Source organism: Capricornis sumatraensis, chromosome 16 (genome assembly GCF_032405125.1).
Source record: "Capricornis sumatraensis isolate serow.1 chromosome 16, serow.2, whole genome shotgun sequence".
NCBI classification, from domain to species: domain Eukaryota; kingdom Metazoa; phylum Chordata; class Mammalia; order Artiodactyla; family Bovidae; genus Capricornis; species Capricornis sumatraensis.
In genome coordinates, this window is record NC_091084.1 from 56,874,291 (window position 1) to 56,889,455 (window position 15,165).

General features: G+C 56.2%; 2 protein-coding genes across 3 annotated transcripts in view; one reads left to right on the top strand and one right to left on the bottom strand.

The window, feature by feature from the left end:
• Window positions 1-1,232, bottom strand: part of LOC138092217 (guanylate cyclase D-like) — a 103,244-nt gene extending 102,012 nt beyond the window's left edge. The window contains 1 exon segment of the mRNA XM_068988044.1: window positions 861-1,232. Within this exon segment, the coding sequence (XP_068844145.1) occupies window positions 861-1,232 (372 nt within the window).
• On the top strand, window positions 1,091-14,798 carry TSKU (tsukushi, small leucine rich proteoglycan). Of its 2 annotated transcripts, none has more exons than XM_068988336.1 (2): window positions 1,091-1,149; window positions 12,297-14,798. In XM_068988336.1, the coding sequence occupies exon 2, from the start codon at window positions 12,304-12,306 to the stop codon at window positions 13,381-13,383; it is 1,080 nt and encodes a 359-aa protein (XP_068844437.1). In that variant the 5' UTR covers window positions 1,091-1,149; window positions 12,297-12,303; the 3' UTR covers window positions 13,384-14,798. The 2 variants fall into 2 exon arrangements, with proteins under 2 accessions (XP_068844437.1, XP_068844436.1); XM_068988335.1 differs by lacking the exon at window positions 1,091-1,149 and adding an exon at window positions 4,554-4,604.
• The last annotated feature ends 367 nt before the right edge of the window (window positions 14,799-15,165 follow it).

The following is a 15,165-nucleotide window of genomic DNA, read 5'->3' on the forward strand; positions in this document are numbered from 1 at the left end:
CCTCAGGGAAGCCGATCTGTTTTTGCTGCTCTGAGGCCCGGGGTAGTGGCCTCTACTCCTCCCTCCCCGTCTCCTTACTTGTCTCTCTCCTTCCCCAGGCAGACAAGCAGACACAGACTCAGAAGCCCAAGCAAATTTTTTTTTTAATTAAAAAAAAAAAAGTAATAAAAGGAACAAAAAGACTGGGTGTGCAAGTCTGGGCTACTGTAAAGGGAACACTGCCCAATCTCTACACAGTAGGAAAGCTCCTGGGAGGTCCAGGGTTCAAGGCCAAAACCTCCCCCAGTCCCCAGGCCATATACTTCTGGGGTGCCTGAGAACTAACACCTCCTTCAACCCCATAGTGTCTGGGTGTGCAGGGAGACTCAAATTCAAGACCCCCAACCAAACACATACACTCCTTGTAGGGAATGCACGCAATAGGCAATTTCTTCCCCCTAACTCTCAAGTGAAAAAGGTTTCTTGGATGCTTTTCTGCACTCTTCACCATAAGGAAGGGTGAGAGAAGATGGGCTGCAGAGGGAGGAATAGATTTAAACTGCTACGTTTCCCTTCTTAGAAATCTAACCAGAAGTCGATGATTCCCTCCAGGAAAAGAAAAAAAAAATTCTGTTTCCCTCTCTCTCTCCTCTCTTGCCAGCTTTTCTGCCTAAGCCTGACTGTCTCTCTGTCGATTCGTCTTACACACACACACACACACACACACACACACACACACACACACACACACACACCGGCGATGTTCCCGACCGTGCGGCCATCTGCTAAGGTTCAGGCGCTCCGAGGAAGCGGGAAGGAACCCCGGGATGCAGAAAGCTAGGAGCAAGGCCGACTAGAGTGGGTGGGAGCGGCATGGGCACTTTTGAGACGCTCCCTAGGGTGGAACCCGGGCTAGGCACGGGCTCCGCCGGCGGGCGTGGGCGCGGAGTGGGGAGCGCTCCGGGAAAGGCCAGCACTTTAGCGACGCTCCCTAAGTCGCTGGGCGGCCGGCCGGAGCCGCCACTGGGCGCCGGGCGGGCGGGGGAGCGCCCTACGGCGGGCGGGGACCGGGGGGCGGGCCGCGCCGCGCCGAGAAAAGCGCCGGCCCGAGGGCCCGCGGCCGGGCCGCCTGGGTGAGCGTGCCGAGGCGGCTGCGGCGCAGGCTTCCAGGTGGGTACGGGTCTCCGGGCAGAGCGGGAGTTCGCGCTGCGGGCGGAGGACCGGAGGCCCCTACCCCAGCCTCGCCGCTCCATCCGGCGGGCGAGCCGCGCTGGACGCAGGGGCGGGGCCGGGGCCCCTCAACTTTTCCCGGACCCAGGGCGTCGGCAGCGGCCGCCTGACGCGCGGGGCTCCGCCAGAGTGAGGAACCCGGACCTAGAAGGGGGGCTTCCAGGAGACAAAGGCTCTGACCCGGGGCCGTGGGCGTCGGCCGGCGCCTCTGGGGTCTTTGTGCGGACACGTGCGTTTGTGGGTCTTTGTGAATTTGGTCCGGGGACATGCATCTGCCCGTGCCTTTGTGTGTCCGTGATTTGGGGAAGGGGGCAAGGACCCGGGATGGGGGCCCGCGTTTGCTTGTGGATGTGGGTGGGCGCATCGTTTTGTCCGCGTACGTGGTCTGTGCCTGTCGACGTGTCTGGGTTGGGTGTCCGCGGAGTATGTGCGCGCCGAGAGCCAGACACCGCCCCAACTCCTCGCTCCCCTCCGTCCACCCGGGCCGACTTAGCTTCAAACTTTTCTCTGCGTTCCTCCTCCCCGCTGCATCCCGGGCCGGGGGGCGAGGGGGCGCTGGCAGTCCTCCCTTCCTACACCTCAGGGGTCTTTAGAGCCGAGAGGGGATGGAATAGGATTGGTGGGTGGGGGGATCGGCAGCGCCTGAAGACCGACCCGAGCCAAGGCTGGGCAGAGCGTGCCGGACACCCCAGGCGAAGCGGCTGAGAGAAGAGAGGTAACAGCGGGTCCTGGCCCCCTGACTTGGGGGCTGAAGAGAGGAGAGGAACGGGCACCGGTGTGCCCCGCCCCACGCTTCTCGGAGAGAGTGTATGTGACCGAGAGAGACTTGTCTGTTCCGCGGAGAGGCCAGCCCCTGGGTACCCCCGTCCCTCCCCCCCTCCTCTTTGAGATCCGCACTCGGTTTGCATCCCGCCCTTGGGGTGAGGGGGTTGAACCCTCCAATCCCAAAGGTGGAAAGGTGATGAGGGCTCCCGGGACCTCCAGCTGGGCTGCTGGCAGTAGGAACCTTGCACACTCTAGTTTCAAATGGGACATCCACTGGCCCACAGTATGGCGCTAGGCAAGTTGCTTAAGCTTTCTGAGTCGCAGTCACCCTGTCCTGGATGGGGTGAAAACTGTCTGGCGAGGGAGAGCCTGCGGTGGGGATGAGCAGCGCAGCCGGGGCCGGCCAGAGTGCAGTGCCCACCCACACTTGCCTGGCGGAGGAGGTGACTCAGGAGCTTCTGATCCTCCTGCCTGCTCTACCCTTCGATAAGTCCAGACTTGCAGAGTTCAGGTCTGATCTGAGAGGGAGGGCTCAGGCTGCCGGGAGCCTGCTCTTTGATCCTGGGTGGCAAAGATAAACCCAACAACCCCCCTCCCTCCCCTACCCCTTGCCAGTCTTTAACCTAGAATTTTGCTAGGTCCTGCAGATGTGAAGGGTGGGTACAAGCCACTCACCTTGGAAGGAGGCAACTGTGGGCGCTTTCCTTTCCCTCTTTGGGCCTCAGTTTCCCCGCTGGAAAAGGGGTTGCTGACAGCCTCGTTCTTCCCTTCCTATTGTGGCTGACTGGTTGAGACCCTAGAACCTGGAAACACTTTGATATTTAACTTCCATTCTGACTTGGCACTAATTTACGCTTTTGAAGAGGGAGAGGGGAGATGGCTGTGAAGTTATGTAGAGATTAAGGCCTTCCTGGAGTCCCTGAAGTCCAGGAAGGCTGAAAAGCAGCACAGTGGGGAAGTGGGGGGAATACACTGGGAAAAGAGGCAGAAAGTGCCTCCCCCCTAGGGAACTGTACTGCATGACTCTGCGTGTCCCGAAACAGCACAGGGGTGGTCAGCATTGTGGACTGCCAGATGCAAGATTGGGGAAGAAGGGATGGAATTCAACCTGAGGCTGGGAGGGATTGCAGGGGCCACAGATGAGGGCCTTGAATGCCATACCTAGGAGCGGAGATCTAGGCAGTGGAGAGCTGCTGGAGGGTTTTTTAAGCTGGCATGATAGGGTGGAGTTGGTAATTCTCAGAAACTGTCCTCTGGCTCGTGGGTGGTGCTGGAGCCTGGGAAGCCAGTCTGGAGGTTTGAGTGCTCCAGCCTCTTAGAATCAGAAGGAGGTTTTCACTTGTTTCATTGCTTCCTAGCTCTGTGACCCTGGGCAAGTGACTACCTCTCTGATTCTCAGTCTCCTCATCTTTCAAATGATAGTAATTCTGGTCTCACTGACTGTAACGGATGTTAAATATGATGACAAACTACCTGTGCTAATACAATGAGAAGAAGTTTGTGGCCTGTATTACATTGTGCAGACATCTGTTGAACTGCACTAACAATAGAAGGCAGAGCCAGTATCTACTATGGGTCCTAAACCTTAGTTCACCACCTGGCAAAAGCCCTCAGTATCCTGCAAGCTTGGACCAACTGGTACCCTCCTAGCAGAGGGAAGCTTTTTGTTCAGGGCATTTCTCCCATCTGGCTTATCCACTTCACATGGCCAGGTCCACGCAGGAGAGGAGCTGGACCATCAGATTTGGAGGTAGCCACATATCACAAAGTGTGTTGAACCTTGACAGGGGTGGCCCAGGAGGAGAGTGACCTTTACTGGATGAAGGGCGAGTTAGACTGGGAAAACCTCACAGAGGAGGTGACTTTTTAATCCAATGAGTGAGAATTTGTATGGAGGACAAAGAAAAGGGTGTCTCTATCATCTTCACTGAAGTGCAAAGACGTGGAGCCCAAGGAGAAAGACAGGCCCCTAAACAGGCAAGCTCTCTTGGCAGGAGAGGTTTTAAAGCAGGAGTGGTGGTGCGGTCCTGATCTGTCTGGATGGCATTCTGGTGCCCAGCAAGGCTGGCAGTTGGAGGCAGAGGGCCAGGAATGAGGCTGTTGCAGCAGTCCTGGCCAGGAGGCCTCCTGAACCTGACCGGGGCAAGGCCAAAGGGAGAGGGAGGAGAAGACAGTGAGCCACCCACGCAGGAGTAGCTGCTAAGTCTCAGGTCCTCATTCTGTCACCAGTGACACACCTGCTTCAGCCTCCTTCAGCCTCTGTGATATTTCCACACTCCCTTATCAACTCGCTGGCAGAGCACCTGTAGCCCAAGTGAAGCCCCAGAGGGTGCACTGAGAATCCAGGAAGAGTCCATGTTGGAGTCTTCTCTGTCCTCTGCCCCTGCCTTGCTTTCAGATCTGCTGGTATCACTGTCCCTTTTTCTTTCCTGGTCTCTGAAATCACCCGCTGGTCAGGGGGTGGGGCAGGAACCCACATGCAGTGAGCACCAGTGTGTGCCAGGCCTGGAGCTGAGTCTTCCCTTTACTTCATGTGATCATCAGGGACCTTGTGGGAAGAGCACCAGGTTTCTCACCAGGTTGCAGATGAAGACTTGGCAGGGAGAGGACACACACAGGCCTCCTAGCAGGTGAGGTTCGGTGGGGTGGAGCCCAGTGTGCCTGACTGCAAAAGCCGTTTCCTCCACCCCATACTGCCTGCCCGTGTGCCTGCACATGGCTCAGACCAAAGGGAACTTGCCAAGCTTCAGAATGGAGAAAATAGTATTGGGAGCCTTGTCCATTTCTCTGTAGATTTTTCTCCAGGGATGACGTCATGGAGGAGCGTAGGCACCAGGTGTCAGAACACCTGGATGCTGAGTCCAGCCTCTGACCTCACTGGCTCTGTGACTCTGGGCAGATCACCGCACTTTTCTGGGTCTCTAGGCAGGTGTACAGTAGATACCATGCCATCCAACCTGCTGATCTTGTAGGGTGACCGAGCAGATGAGAGTTGAGGAGGCAGTGGAAAGACTGAGAGGTGTCCTTTGGTGAGGCAGCAATATTCTAAATGCCTGGTGTATCTTCATATAGTACCTACTCTGTGCCAGGCCTAGCAATCAGCTTCCAAGACTGAAAAGTGAATCTAACCCCATGCCTGCCCACAGGAGCAGAGATAGGTAAATGTAATTATAGTCCAGCACAATCCACATGTGCCCATTTGTAAGTTGAGGCACAGTCGTATAAGGACCATTGGATTTAGTTTGAGACTGGTTCCTGTTCTGCCCCACTCAATGTCAGTCTTCCTGTCTGTAGAACAGGGACAGTAGTCCCCATGGTCAAGGGTGGTGGGGAGGCAGAAACAAGCCACTGCTGTAGAAGTGCGTGGTGAGCTGATGTGTTTGCACAGATGTGTGGCATTAGTGGAGAAGGCAATGGCACCCCACTCCAGTACTCTTGCCTGGAAAATCCCATGGGAGAAGCTTGGTAGGCTGCAGTCCATGGGGTCACTAAGAGTCGGACACGACTGAGCAACTTCACTTTCACTTTTCACTTTCGTGCATTGGAGAAGGAAATGGCAACCCACTCCAGTGTTCTTGCCTGGAGAATCCCAGAGATGGGGTAGCCTGGTGGGCTGCTGTCTGTGTGGTTGCACAGAGTCGGACACAACTGAAGCGACTTAGCAGCAGCAGCAGTGGCATTAGTGCCTCTTTTGGGAGAGACAACCCTCAAGGCTCTGGGAGTTTGGCCCTAGGCATTCTTTTTGCCTTGTGTTTCCAGAACTGACTTAAGCAGTTGGGGGCCAGGACACTGATGGAATTTCCACCTGGGGATTTCACTAGTGTCAACTTGTGTGAGGTCACGATGAAGGGTGGGACGTGACTCAGCACTGAGCAGCCAGTGGAGACCAAACCCATCTTGGGTGGATGCTCAGCCCCATGCCCAGCTCGTCCCTTTAAAGAGGCTCCCCGTTAAAAGACGTGGTGAGGAGCTGGCGAATCTGTGGGCCAGAGATGCTGGGGTGCCGGTGACTGGGACCAGGAGGACACGAACTGGAACCCCTGGCCCCGGATAGGCCTCAGAGGAGAAAGGAGATGGGGGCCTTGCCAGCAGACACCAGCGCAGTGACCACAGGCTGTTAGCACAAGTAGTCAAAGCCCTGCCGGGTGCCTGGCCCCTCTTAGGGCAGCTGGGAGGAGAGGAAAAGAACAACAAATAACATGGTCGTGGCTTTCAGAAAGCTTAATAAATCATCCCCGTCCTTGTCTACTATGCATTCAGTACTCAGCTTGTAGCGGTCACACCAAATGTTTCACTCACTGTCCCCTAATGCTTCCACCAACCCTGTGTTGTCACCCGTGTTGAGGACACTGAGCCTCAGCAAGGTTGAGACGTGCCCTAGGCCAATAGGTACAGAGCTGAATTCACAACCAGCTCTGTGTCCTGCAGTTGACTGGGCCTTCCATTCATCCAGCAAGTTTGCCATGCCTGCCAGGCCTGGCTCCGGCCCCAGGTGGGGGAAGGGTTAACAGGTGAAGAAGGCAGGGTCACCGCCCCAAGATGCTTCACACTTCAAGTCAGGAAACAGGCAGGTCAATAAAGGCAGAGAATTTACCTAGTGTGTGTCTGAAGGTGTGTTGACAGTACGGAGTGGAGTGAGAGGCCCCGGGAAGCCAGGAGAGGAGGGGGAGTGGCCCAGGGGCCTGAGTGGACAGAACGGGCTTTGTTGCACTGGCAGGGCTGGGGCAGGCCAGGGGGATTCGGCTGTCCTGGCAGTGGTGTGAGGCATCCAGACCCAGGTCCCAGGTTTCCTTGCCATCACAGTCCCTCTCTGGGCCTCAGTTACCGTGATCTCGGAGGGGCCTTCCAGTTCTTCCAGCCCTGGAATCCTCTTGAGTTTGGGGAAGTGTGCGCTAAGGCTGAGACTTGTTTTGAGGCCACCACCATAGGTTCAGATCAAGATGGGACTTTCAACCCAAGGAGGGAGGACCATGGGGGCAGATCTGCACAAAGGTGCAGATACCTGTGTGCCAGAGAGAACTTGGTTTCTGTAAGTAAAGTGGAAGTCAGGAGGTTTCCAAGAAGGGGCATGATCTAGCCAGAGCTGCTTGAGAGGCTCTCCTAGCAGGGTCTGGGGTGTTGCAGTGGGGAGACCTGCCTGGGGACCTCTTAGGGTCCCACCACTGACACTGTAACTATCCTTAGAGTCCCGACGGACCCATCAAGGAATCACTCATGGCCCCTGCCCAGCGGACCTCATGCCGCTAAGCCTTTGTCCGGCTGCCGTTATGTTCTGTAACCTGGATCATCAGATTACTTTGATCTGCAGGTTAGGGTTTGGAGAGTAGGTGAGGTATCCTCTATTCGCCTTCCATGGTGAATACCTGCCTGCCTTTCCCTTTCTCCCGAGTGTAGATCACAGGGTCTCGAGAGAAGGAAGGAGGCAGAATAAGTTCCACAAGACAAGAAAACTGAGGCTCCAAGAAAGAAAACTCTAAAGTTCACACAGTTAGTAGCAGGGCTGGGACTAGAGTCCTGGTCTCCTGGATCTAAGGCAGGTGCTAGTGATCTTGATACGAGTTGGTCTCCTGTCCCCAACTGGGTTGCTGGTTTGTAAGCCTCATGGGGACAGAGGCCCTGGGATCTCCCGCCCTGACCCCGGCATGCACCTCACAGGGCCTAACAGACTGCCTTGCCCTCTGCAATTTAGTGCTGTGGTTGATTGTGTCTGCAGTGGATATGGGTAGAGGTGGAATGAAAAGACACAGTCTTTCAATTATATGGCTTCCACCCCCTTGGGGCCCCATTTCTCTATAGGGATGTTGGTCTTCTGAGTCTCATCTTCACAGCCATCTTCTCTGCGGCTGATGGAACCATCATTAGTACCCCAGAATCACAGCTGAAGGAACTGGTCCAGAGAGGCTGTGACTTGCTCAGCCCTACTGCAAGTTGATGTCGAGAGCCTTCTCAGTCCCTGTGCAGGCCTTTCCTCTCCGTATGAGCTGAGGCTAGCGGGCTTTGTGAAGAGGGACTCACGTTAGTCATCCCTTCCCAGGCCCAGCAGCCCTGTTGAGAAACAGCCTAGCTTGGCTTCCCGGGGAGAACTGCTTTCCTGGAGGGCAGTAGTAAGACCTTTGTCGTGTTGGATAGTGTCTGCTGAAGGAAGAGAAATCCCCACCCCAGCCACTCCCTGTCTGTGGAGGAGGGCAGGGGAGCCCCCACTGTACCCTCCCCCGTGCGGGGAACCATGCTCAGGTGCCCCCCCCCCGCCACAAGTCCGTTTCATCCTCTTGACAGGCCTGTGAGATGGCTATTAACACCTGTATTTGACACATGAGGAGGCTGAGGCTTGGAGATTGTGGCTAGCCAAGGTCAGAGAAAGCAGAGATGGCCATGAGACAGTTCTATGAGTCTTCATTACTCAGTCTGTTATATATATATATATATAGTTATAAGAGAGGAAATAAGAGGGGGAAAAGGAGATTAAGACATGGTGAAACCACCCGAAGTTCTGCCATCTAAAGGAAGACCGTTACCGGGTTGACAGATTTTCTTCTAGACTTTCTAAAATTATGATTTAGGTTGGTTTTTTTTTTTTTTTTTTTATTGTATAGTTTTCTTAGCATGAAATTTACCCTCATGATCCTTAGCATTATGGCATCAGCCCCCTCCTACATGAGGTTGCAGACTCTTCTGAGCACTATTTTTATTGACTCCATAAGATCCCTAGGAGAGTTCCACAGGCATCTTGAGGGGACTGGGAAGTGCTGGGCCTGGAGTCAGAAGGGCAGAGCCTGAGCATCCGCTGCCGTCACCTCACTGGGACCCAGGGACAAGATGAGGGACCTCAGCTTTCTCATCTAGAAAGTGAGGGATTGCACGCCCTGCTCTGCAGCCCTCACAGCTCAAATAAGCAAAAGTCTTTTGGAAAATATCAAGGGCTGTGCCCTTGGCAGGGGTTTTCCTTATCTTTCCTCAGTTTCCTCCTGGGAAAGTTCTGCCCTGCCTTTGGCTCCTGGGCCTTTTGCTCCAAGCAGCAAAACCAGACCTCAGCATCTCTGAGTCACTCACACAAAGGCACTCCTCCTTACGTTACCCAAAAGGGGACATGACCTCTGAGCAGAGCAGGGGTACCAACCCTCAAAGACCACTAGCCCACATCTCTACCTTTGCCCCCTGCTGGCTCCAAAGTTGAGAGACCTTCCATAAATTTCTCTCTTCTTTTTTTCTTCTCCTAGGAAAAGATAAGGAAAACCCCTACCAAGGGCACAGCCCTTGATGTTTTCCAAAAGACCTTTGCTTATTTGACCTTGTGAGGGCTGCAGAGCCTGGGGTGTAATCCCTCACTTTCCAGATGAGAAAGCTGAGATACTTCATCTTGTCCCTGGGTCCCCAGTGAGGTGATAGCAGCTGATCCTCAGGCTCTGACCTTCTGATTCCAGGCCCAGGGCTTCCCAGTCCCAGCCGTGTGGGACAACCCTGTGAGACCTCTGGGCTCTGCTGTGACCTCAGGAACACCCAAGAACCACTGAGTATTAGGAAGCTGGGCACTGACGGTCACAGCGGCCAACAGGAGCTGGAGTCTGGCCGTGGGACCCTGGACGCTTAGCTCTTTCCCCAGCAACACACAGAAGTGCATGTTCCACCTGAACCTAGCCAGTTACAAGGTTACAAAGGCCTGAGTTCACATGCTGGTCTCTGGCACCTGGCACCTTCCTTTGCCATCCTCAGTTTCCTCCACTGTAACACGGACATAAGACTGACCTGGAGCGACCGAGAATGACCTAAGGGGACATGTGACTGGCACGTAGTGAGGACAGGCTAAGTTACTGTCAGCACTTTCCACTCAATGTCCAGGCCTGGCCCAGAACAGGGGCCCACGGAGAGGTGTCCACAGTGCAGGCTCAGCAGGGACCTTGTTGGGGTGTCCTGGGAGCATCACAAGTAGTTTTCCAGGCGGGTCTCCATGCACACTCCTGCTCCTCTGTGGCCCAGTGATGACCACCCAGCACATGTGCACAGTGCTTCACAGTTTGCATTGCACTGTATGTGACTTGCATCAGTGTGTATGAGGTGGGCAGAAATTACTGCCTTGTGGTACAGAGGACAAAGCTGAGGGCTGGAGAGGCCCCTCGTGGCAGGGGAGGGTGGGTAGGGGAGCCCTGAGCTGAGTTACATAAGCAGGAGCTCATGAGGGGCCTTTTGGCACTTGAGAGGCACATTGTATAATCACCTTTGGGAATGAAGGGTAATCTTAGGCCTTTTTGTGTGCATTTGGTGTTTGTTTAAACCCCAGGAAGGGGTGGGTGTGAGCAGATCAGCTTAGCAGGGAAGGTGAGGCCCTAGGTAGTAATGAACTCCTGCTGTGAGAAGCTCACCCGGGGAACAAAAGGGGTGTGAAGCAACTTAATATTTTCCTTTTGGTTCCAGACATTGGAACACTCTGTCCAGCCTCAATTGGGCCCGAGCCCAGGATGCACCTGGGCTGGGTTTAATCCTCAAATTGGACTCTACGAAAGAAAGGGGTGGGAGAGGAGGGGCCTGCAGAGGGAGGCCCAGGGAGAAGAGCCCAAGTGCAGATCAAGTGGCTGCCCCTTTAAAGTTTCATGTAGAACTGGTAATGTGATCCTGCTGCTCCCCCATCCACCCTCCCTAAAGGCCAGGGGGAGGAAGGTGGGGGGACGGTGGGGCAGGGGTGCAGAGCGGGGAGCTGGGCCACTCCAGCTGAAGGATCTGCTGGCGTGAGGCTTGGTGTCTTCTGTCTCTGGGCTGAGTAGTTGCTCTTCTAGGGGGAGAGGGTGATCGCAGACTGTCCAGTTAGAAGCTTTCTTTCACTGCTCAGCCTTCTCTCTCACCCTCCAGGAGCTACAGATGTGTGTGGGGATGAGTGTTGAAGGTGGCAGTGTACAGGTGGTGCTTGGCATCAATGGCAGCTGCTGTTATCCAGGGAGAGACGATGAAGCCAGGGGAGGGGCAGTGGCTTGCACTGTAGCCCCCGTCGGTGGGAAGAGGCCCTCTTGGATCGCATCTCTCCTGCCAGTCCTGGAGGCAGCAGAGGAAAGTAGAATTAGGACTGAGCAGGCCTGGGTTCTAATCCTGCCCTGCTTTTTATGTATGGGTTTTAGGTAAAACCCTTTTTGTCTCTGAGCCTCTATTTATTTATCTGTATAATAGGGGGCACAGCCCAGCTGCCTGCCGTGGGTTAAAGGAAGGGCCAGAGAAGTGTAATCACTCTAACAGCTTGGGGGTCAAGGTGGGCAAGGGGAAGGGACTCAGCAGAGTGGTCCCCAGGGCCCATCTGGAAGTCTAGACGCAGGGTCCCCTGTTGGAATGAAGGATCTTGTCCCTAGAGGCCAGGCCAGGGGAGAGGGCTTATGACTGTGAACCCAGCCATTGTTACCCACAAAAGGAGTGAGGAGGGGACAGTCGCAGCAGGCCCCCCTTGCAGGAGAGGCCTCGGTCGGGGAAGCTGGAGCAGGGGTCTCAGGCACAGCTCAGCACAACAGTGAGCCAGGCCCTTTGAGCACCGTTCAGATCCGCTCCCACTCACGCGTGGCTGTGCATGGCTTTCTGAACCTGAGTCAGTTCCCTCTTCGTGAAGTGCTGACAAGATTGCTGCCGTGCGGCTTCTGTGGCTGTGAGGGCTGAGTGAGGCTGTGCAGGGAGCTGGCGAGCACAGCACCAAGCCCGTAGCACAGGCTCCGCAGAGGTGAGGGGAGCACTCCCCCAAAGCACCTGCCCTTCACATCCCACGGCAGGACAGTGAACACGCACGGAAGACTCAGGCTCCCACCTTCACCCCAGAATAGGCCCACTGTCACCTGCAGTCTTATTCAAGAAAGGGTTCGCACACTTGCAGTTTAAAACCCAGCCATCTAGCCTAACTCGCCATATCATACAGATGGGGAGACTGAGGCCAGAGAGGAACAGGGACTAGGAATTATTTGAGGAAGGGGTATTCAGGGAAAGCGTCTAGGGGCACTGAGGGGCATGTGGCTATTTTCAGCTGTGCCTACACTCATTGGCTGGTGTCTTCCAGGGTGGGCGAGAATCATCTGGAATGCGGTGTGTGCGTGCATGCTTATAGTCAGTTCAGTGGTGTCCGATTCCTTGTGACGCTTTGGACTGTAAGCCTCCAGGCTCCTCTGTCCATGGGATTCTCCAGGCAAGAATAGTGGAGTTGGTTGCCATGCCCTTCTCCAGGGGATTCCCCACCCAGGGATTGCTCCTGAATCTCTTACGTCTCCTGCATTAACAGGCAGGTTCTTCACCACTAATGCTGCCTGGGAAGCCCCCGGAACGGGGTACCCACTGCTGACCCTCACCTGTGGCTCTCTTTCCAGCCCCACCATGCCGTGGCCCCTGCTGCCGCTCCTGCTGCTGCTGCTGCTGCTGGCTGCAAGCGGGGCCCAGACCACCCGGCCCTGCTTCCCTGGGTGCCAGTGCGAGGTGGAGACCTTCGGCCTCTTTGACAGCTTCAGCCTGACACGGGTGGATTGCAGCGGCCTGGGCCCCCGTATCGTGCCCGTGCCCATCCCCCTGGACACAGCCCACCTGGACCTGTCCTCAAATCGGCTGGAGACGGTGAACGAGTCCGTGTTGGCAGGGCCGGGCTACACCACGCTGTCTGGCCTGGATCTCAGCCACAACCTGCTCACCAGCCTCTCGCCCACGGCCTTCTCCCGCCTCCGCTACCTGGAGTCGCTTGACCTCAGCCACAACGGCCTGGCCGCCCTGCCCGCCGAGAGCTTCACCAGCTCACCCCTGAGCGACGTGAACCTGAGCCACAACCGGCTCCGCGAGGTCTCCGTGTCTGCCTTCGCCACCCACAGCCAGGGCAGGGCGCTGCACGTGGACCTCTCCCACAACCTCCTCCACCTCCTGCTGCCCCATTCCTCACAGGCTGGCCGGCCGGCGCCCACCATTCAGAGCCTCAACCTGGCCTGGAACCGGCTCCGCGCTGTGCCCGACCTCCGGGGCCTGCCCCTGCGCTACCTGAGCCTGGATGGGAACCCGCTGGCAGCCATCGGCCCCGGCGCCTTTGAGGGGCTGGCGGGCCTCACTCACCTGTCGCTGGGCAGCCTGCAGGGTCTCCCCAGGCTGGCGCCCCACGGCTTCCACGAGCTGCAGGGCCTGCAGGTCCTGGACTTGTCCAGCAACCCCAGGCTCCAGTGGGCAGGGCCTGAGGTGTTCTCAGGCCTGGGCTCCCTGCAGGAGCTGGACCTGTCGGGCACGGGCCTGGTGCCCCTGCCCGAGAAGCTGCTCGTCCACCTCCCTGCACTGCAGAGCATCAGCGTGGGCCAGGGCGTACAGTGCCGGCGCCTGGTGCGGGAGGGCACCTACCCACGGCAGCCTGGCTTCACCCCCAAGGTGGCCCTGCACTGCATAGACACCCAGGAGTTAGGTGCCAGGGGCTCCAATACCTTGTGACGAATAGTGTGGCCTGGGGCCGTGTAACAGACTGTGCCGTGGGTTTCCTCAGGTCCTGGGTAATTTATATTCTAATGTGCCAATGCCCACAGGGACTCTCCGTTCCTGTGTGGCAGCATCATTGAAAGAGAGGCTTTTTTTTTTTTTTAAAAAAAAAAAAAAGAGGCTTTGAACCTGGGACCCACACCCAGGAGCAAAGTTTTGCCCGTCTGTCTATGTTGCTCCCCAGACCATAAGCGGAGGGTCTTCGATGCCAAACCAGACAGCAGCCCCCTGCTGTCCTTCCCCACTTGTCCCCAAAGTGCCTTCCCTGAGGCCTGGACCAACCTGACCTGTGACAGGAGAGGGGCGGGAGGGAGGTCCAGCCACTCGGACGTGGGTTCTTCTGTGACATAAATCTCTCTCTGTTCTGGCCATGTGAGGCCTACCTCATTCTTTTTTAGTCCCCTAGAACTCTGGATAGGACTTCAGTTATAGAAAGGATGGGAGAAAAATGTCAAGCCCACTTCCTCATGTGACAGATGGGGAAACTGAGGCCTAGAGAAGGAAAGATGGTGTTCAGAGGTCTTCCAGCAGCAGAGGCATGAGTGAATCAGTGTCTTGCCTGCCTGCCCACAGGGCCCGTTTGCGCTTTTCTCTCTTCTCTAAATCATGTCCCCCCTCCCCTTTCCGGGCTCCCCCTTGCTTCCAAGACTCACATCCTCCCATTTGCGCCCTTTCCCTGTCATCCCCAGGAGGGCAGGCCAGGGCCTCGAGGGTGGCGCTCTGGGCCCAGTAACTAGCTGTGGCACAAGCTAAGTCAGTTCACCTCGGAGCCTCTGGAAGCCTCAGGGGTGCCAGTCCCAGTTTCCCACTCGGGTGGCATCCCCCAGCATCCAGAATGGAAATGTGCTCCTTGACCCCTGAGGTCCTGCCTCTAGCTGGTTCCCCAGGAGCTGATGCAGTCCTGGAGCCCCACCAGCTCCAAGGGGCCTCCTGGAGTCAGCCCCTACTGGCCTTGTGCCCGACAGCCCAGCTCAGCCTACTGTGAACGCAGCCAAGGAGGCAGGGTAGCCCCCACCCATGTTTATGCTTCACCACCAGGGTGGCATCTCAGCTTCCCAGCCCTGGGCTCTTAGTATCAGTTTCATAAAAGTTGTTGCCTTTTTAATGGACTGTCACTTAGCACCCCCCCCCCCCATCCAGGTCCCTGCTGGCAGGGGATTGGAAATATGTCATTTTTAAAGAAGGAAGACATTGCATTTGTTCACTTTTGTAACACTGTGTCCTGAGGATGAGCTGGGAGAAGAGGCGTTGGGTAGAAGTCAAGCCGTACGTCGCCATGTGGGCATCCGTGGGGCCGGTCCTCAGAGACGCCCACAGGACAATGAGAGCTCTGTCCTCCCCCACGAGCCACACCCAACACCTTGGTTTAATAAACAGTACAAAGAGTCTTCCTCTTGCCATCATTTGACCAGCATCCATTGACATTCCCCAGATGGGTCTCTGGGGCCACAAGGATGAATCAAGCCAAGCTTGTTCCCTCTGAAAAGCCCAATAACCTCCTAGGATTAGCGGAGTGAGGGAGGGAGTTCCTTGGGGTGGAACCGTTCAGTGCAACTTACCCTCTGTCGACCTTCCTTACCTCCTCTCTCCCTGCCTCCCCAGCCCCAGCTGTCAGGCCCTTGCAGGCCTCTGCCTTTGCTCAGGGTGTTACTCTAGGACCGGGCCCTTGCCACCCCCACCCCAGCTTCTCTGCTCCTTCCCGGCCTAATAGACCCAGTTTCTGCCTCGTCTCCGTAG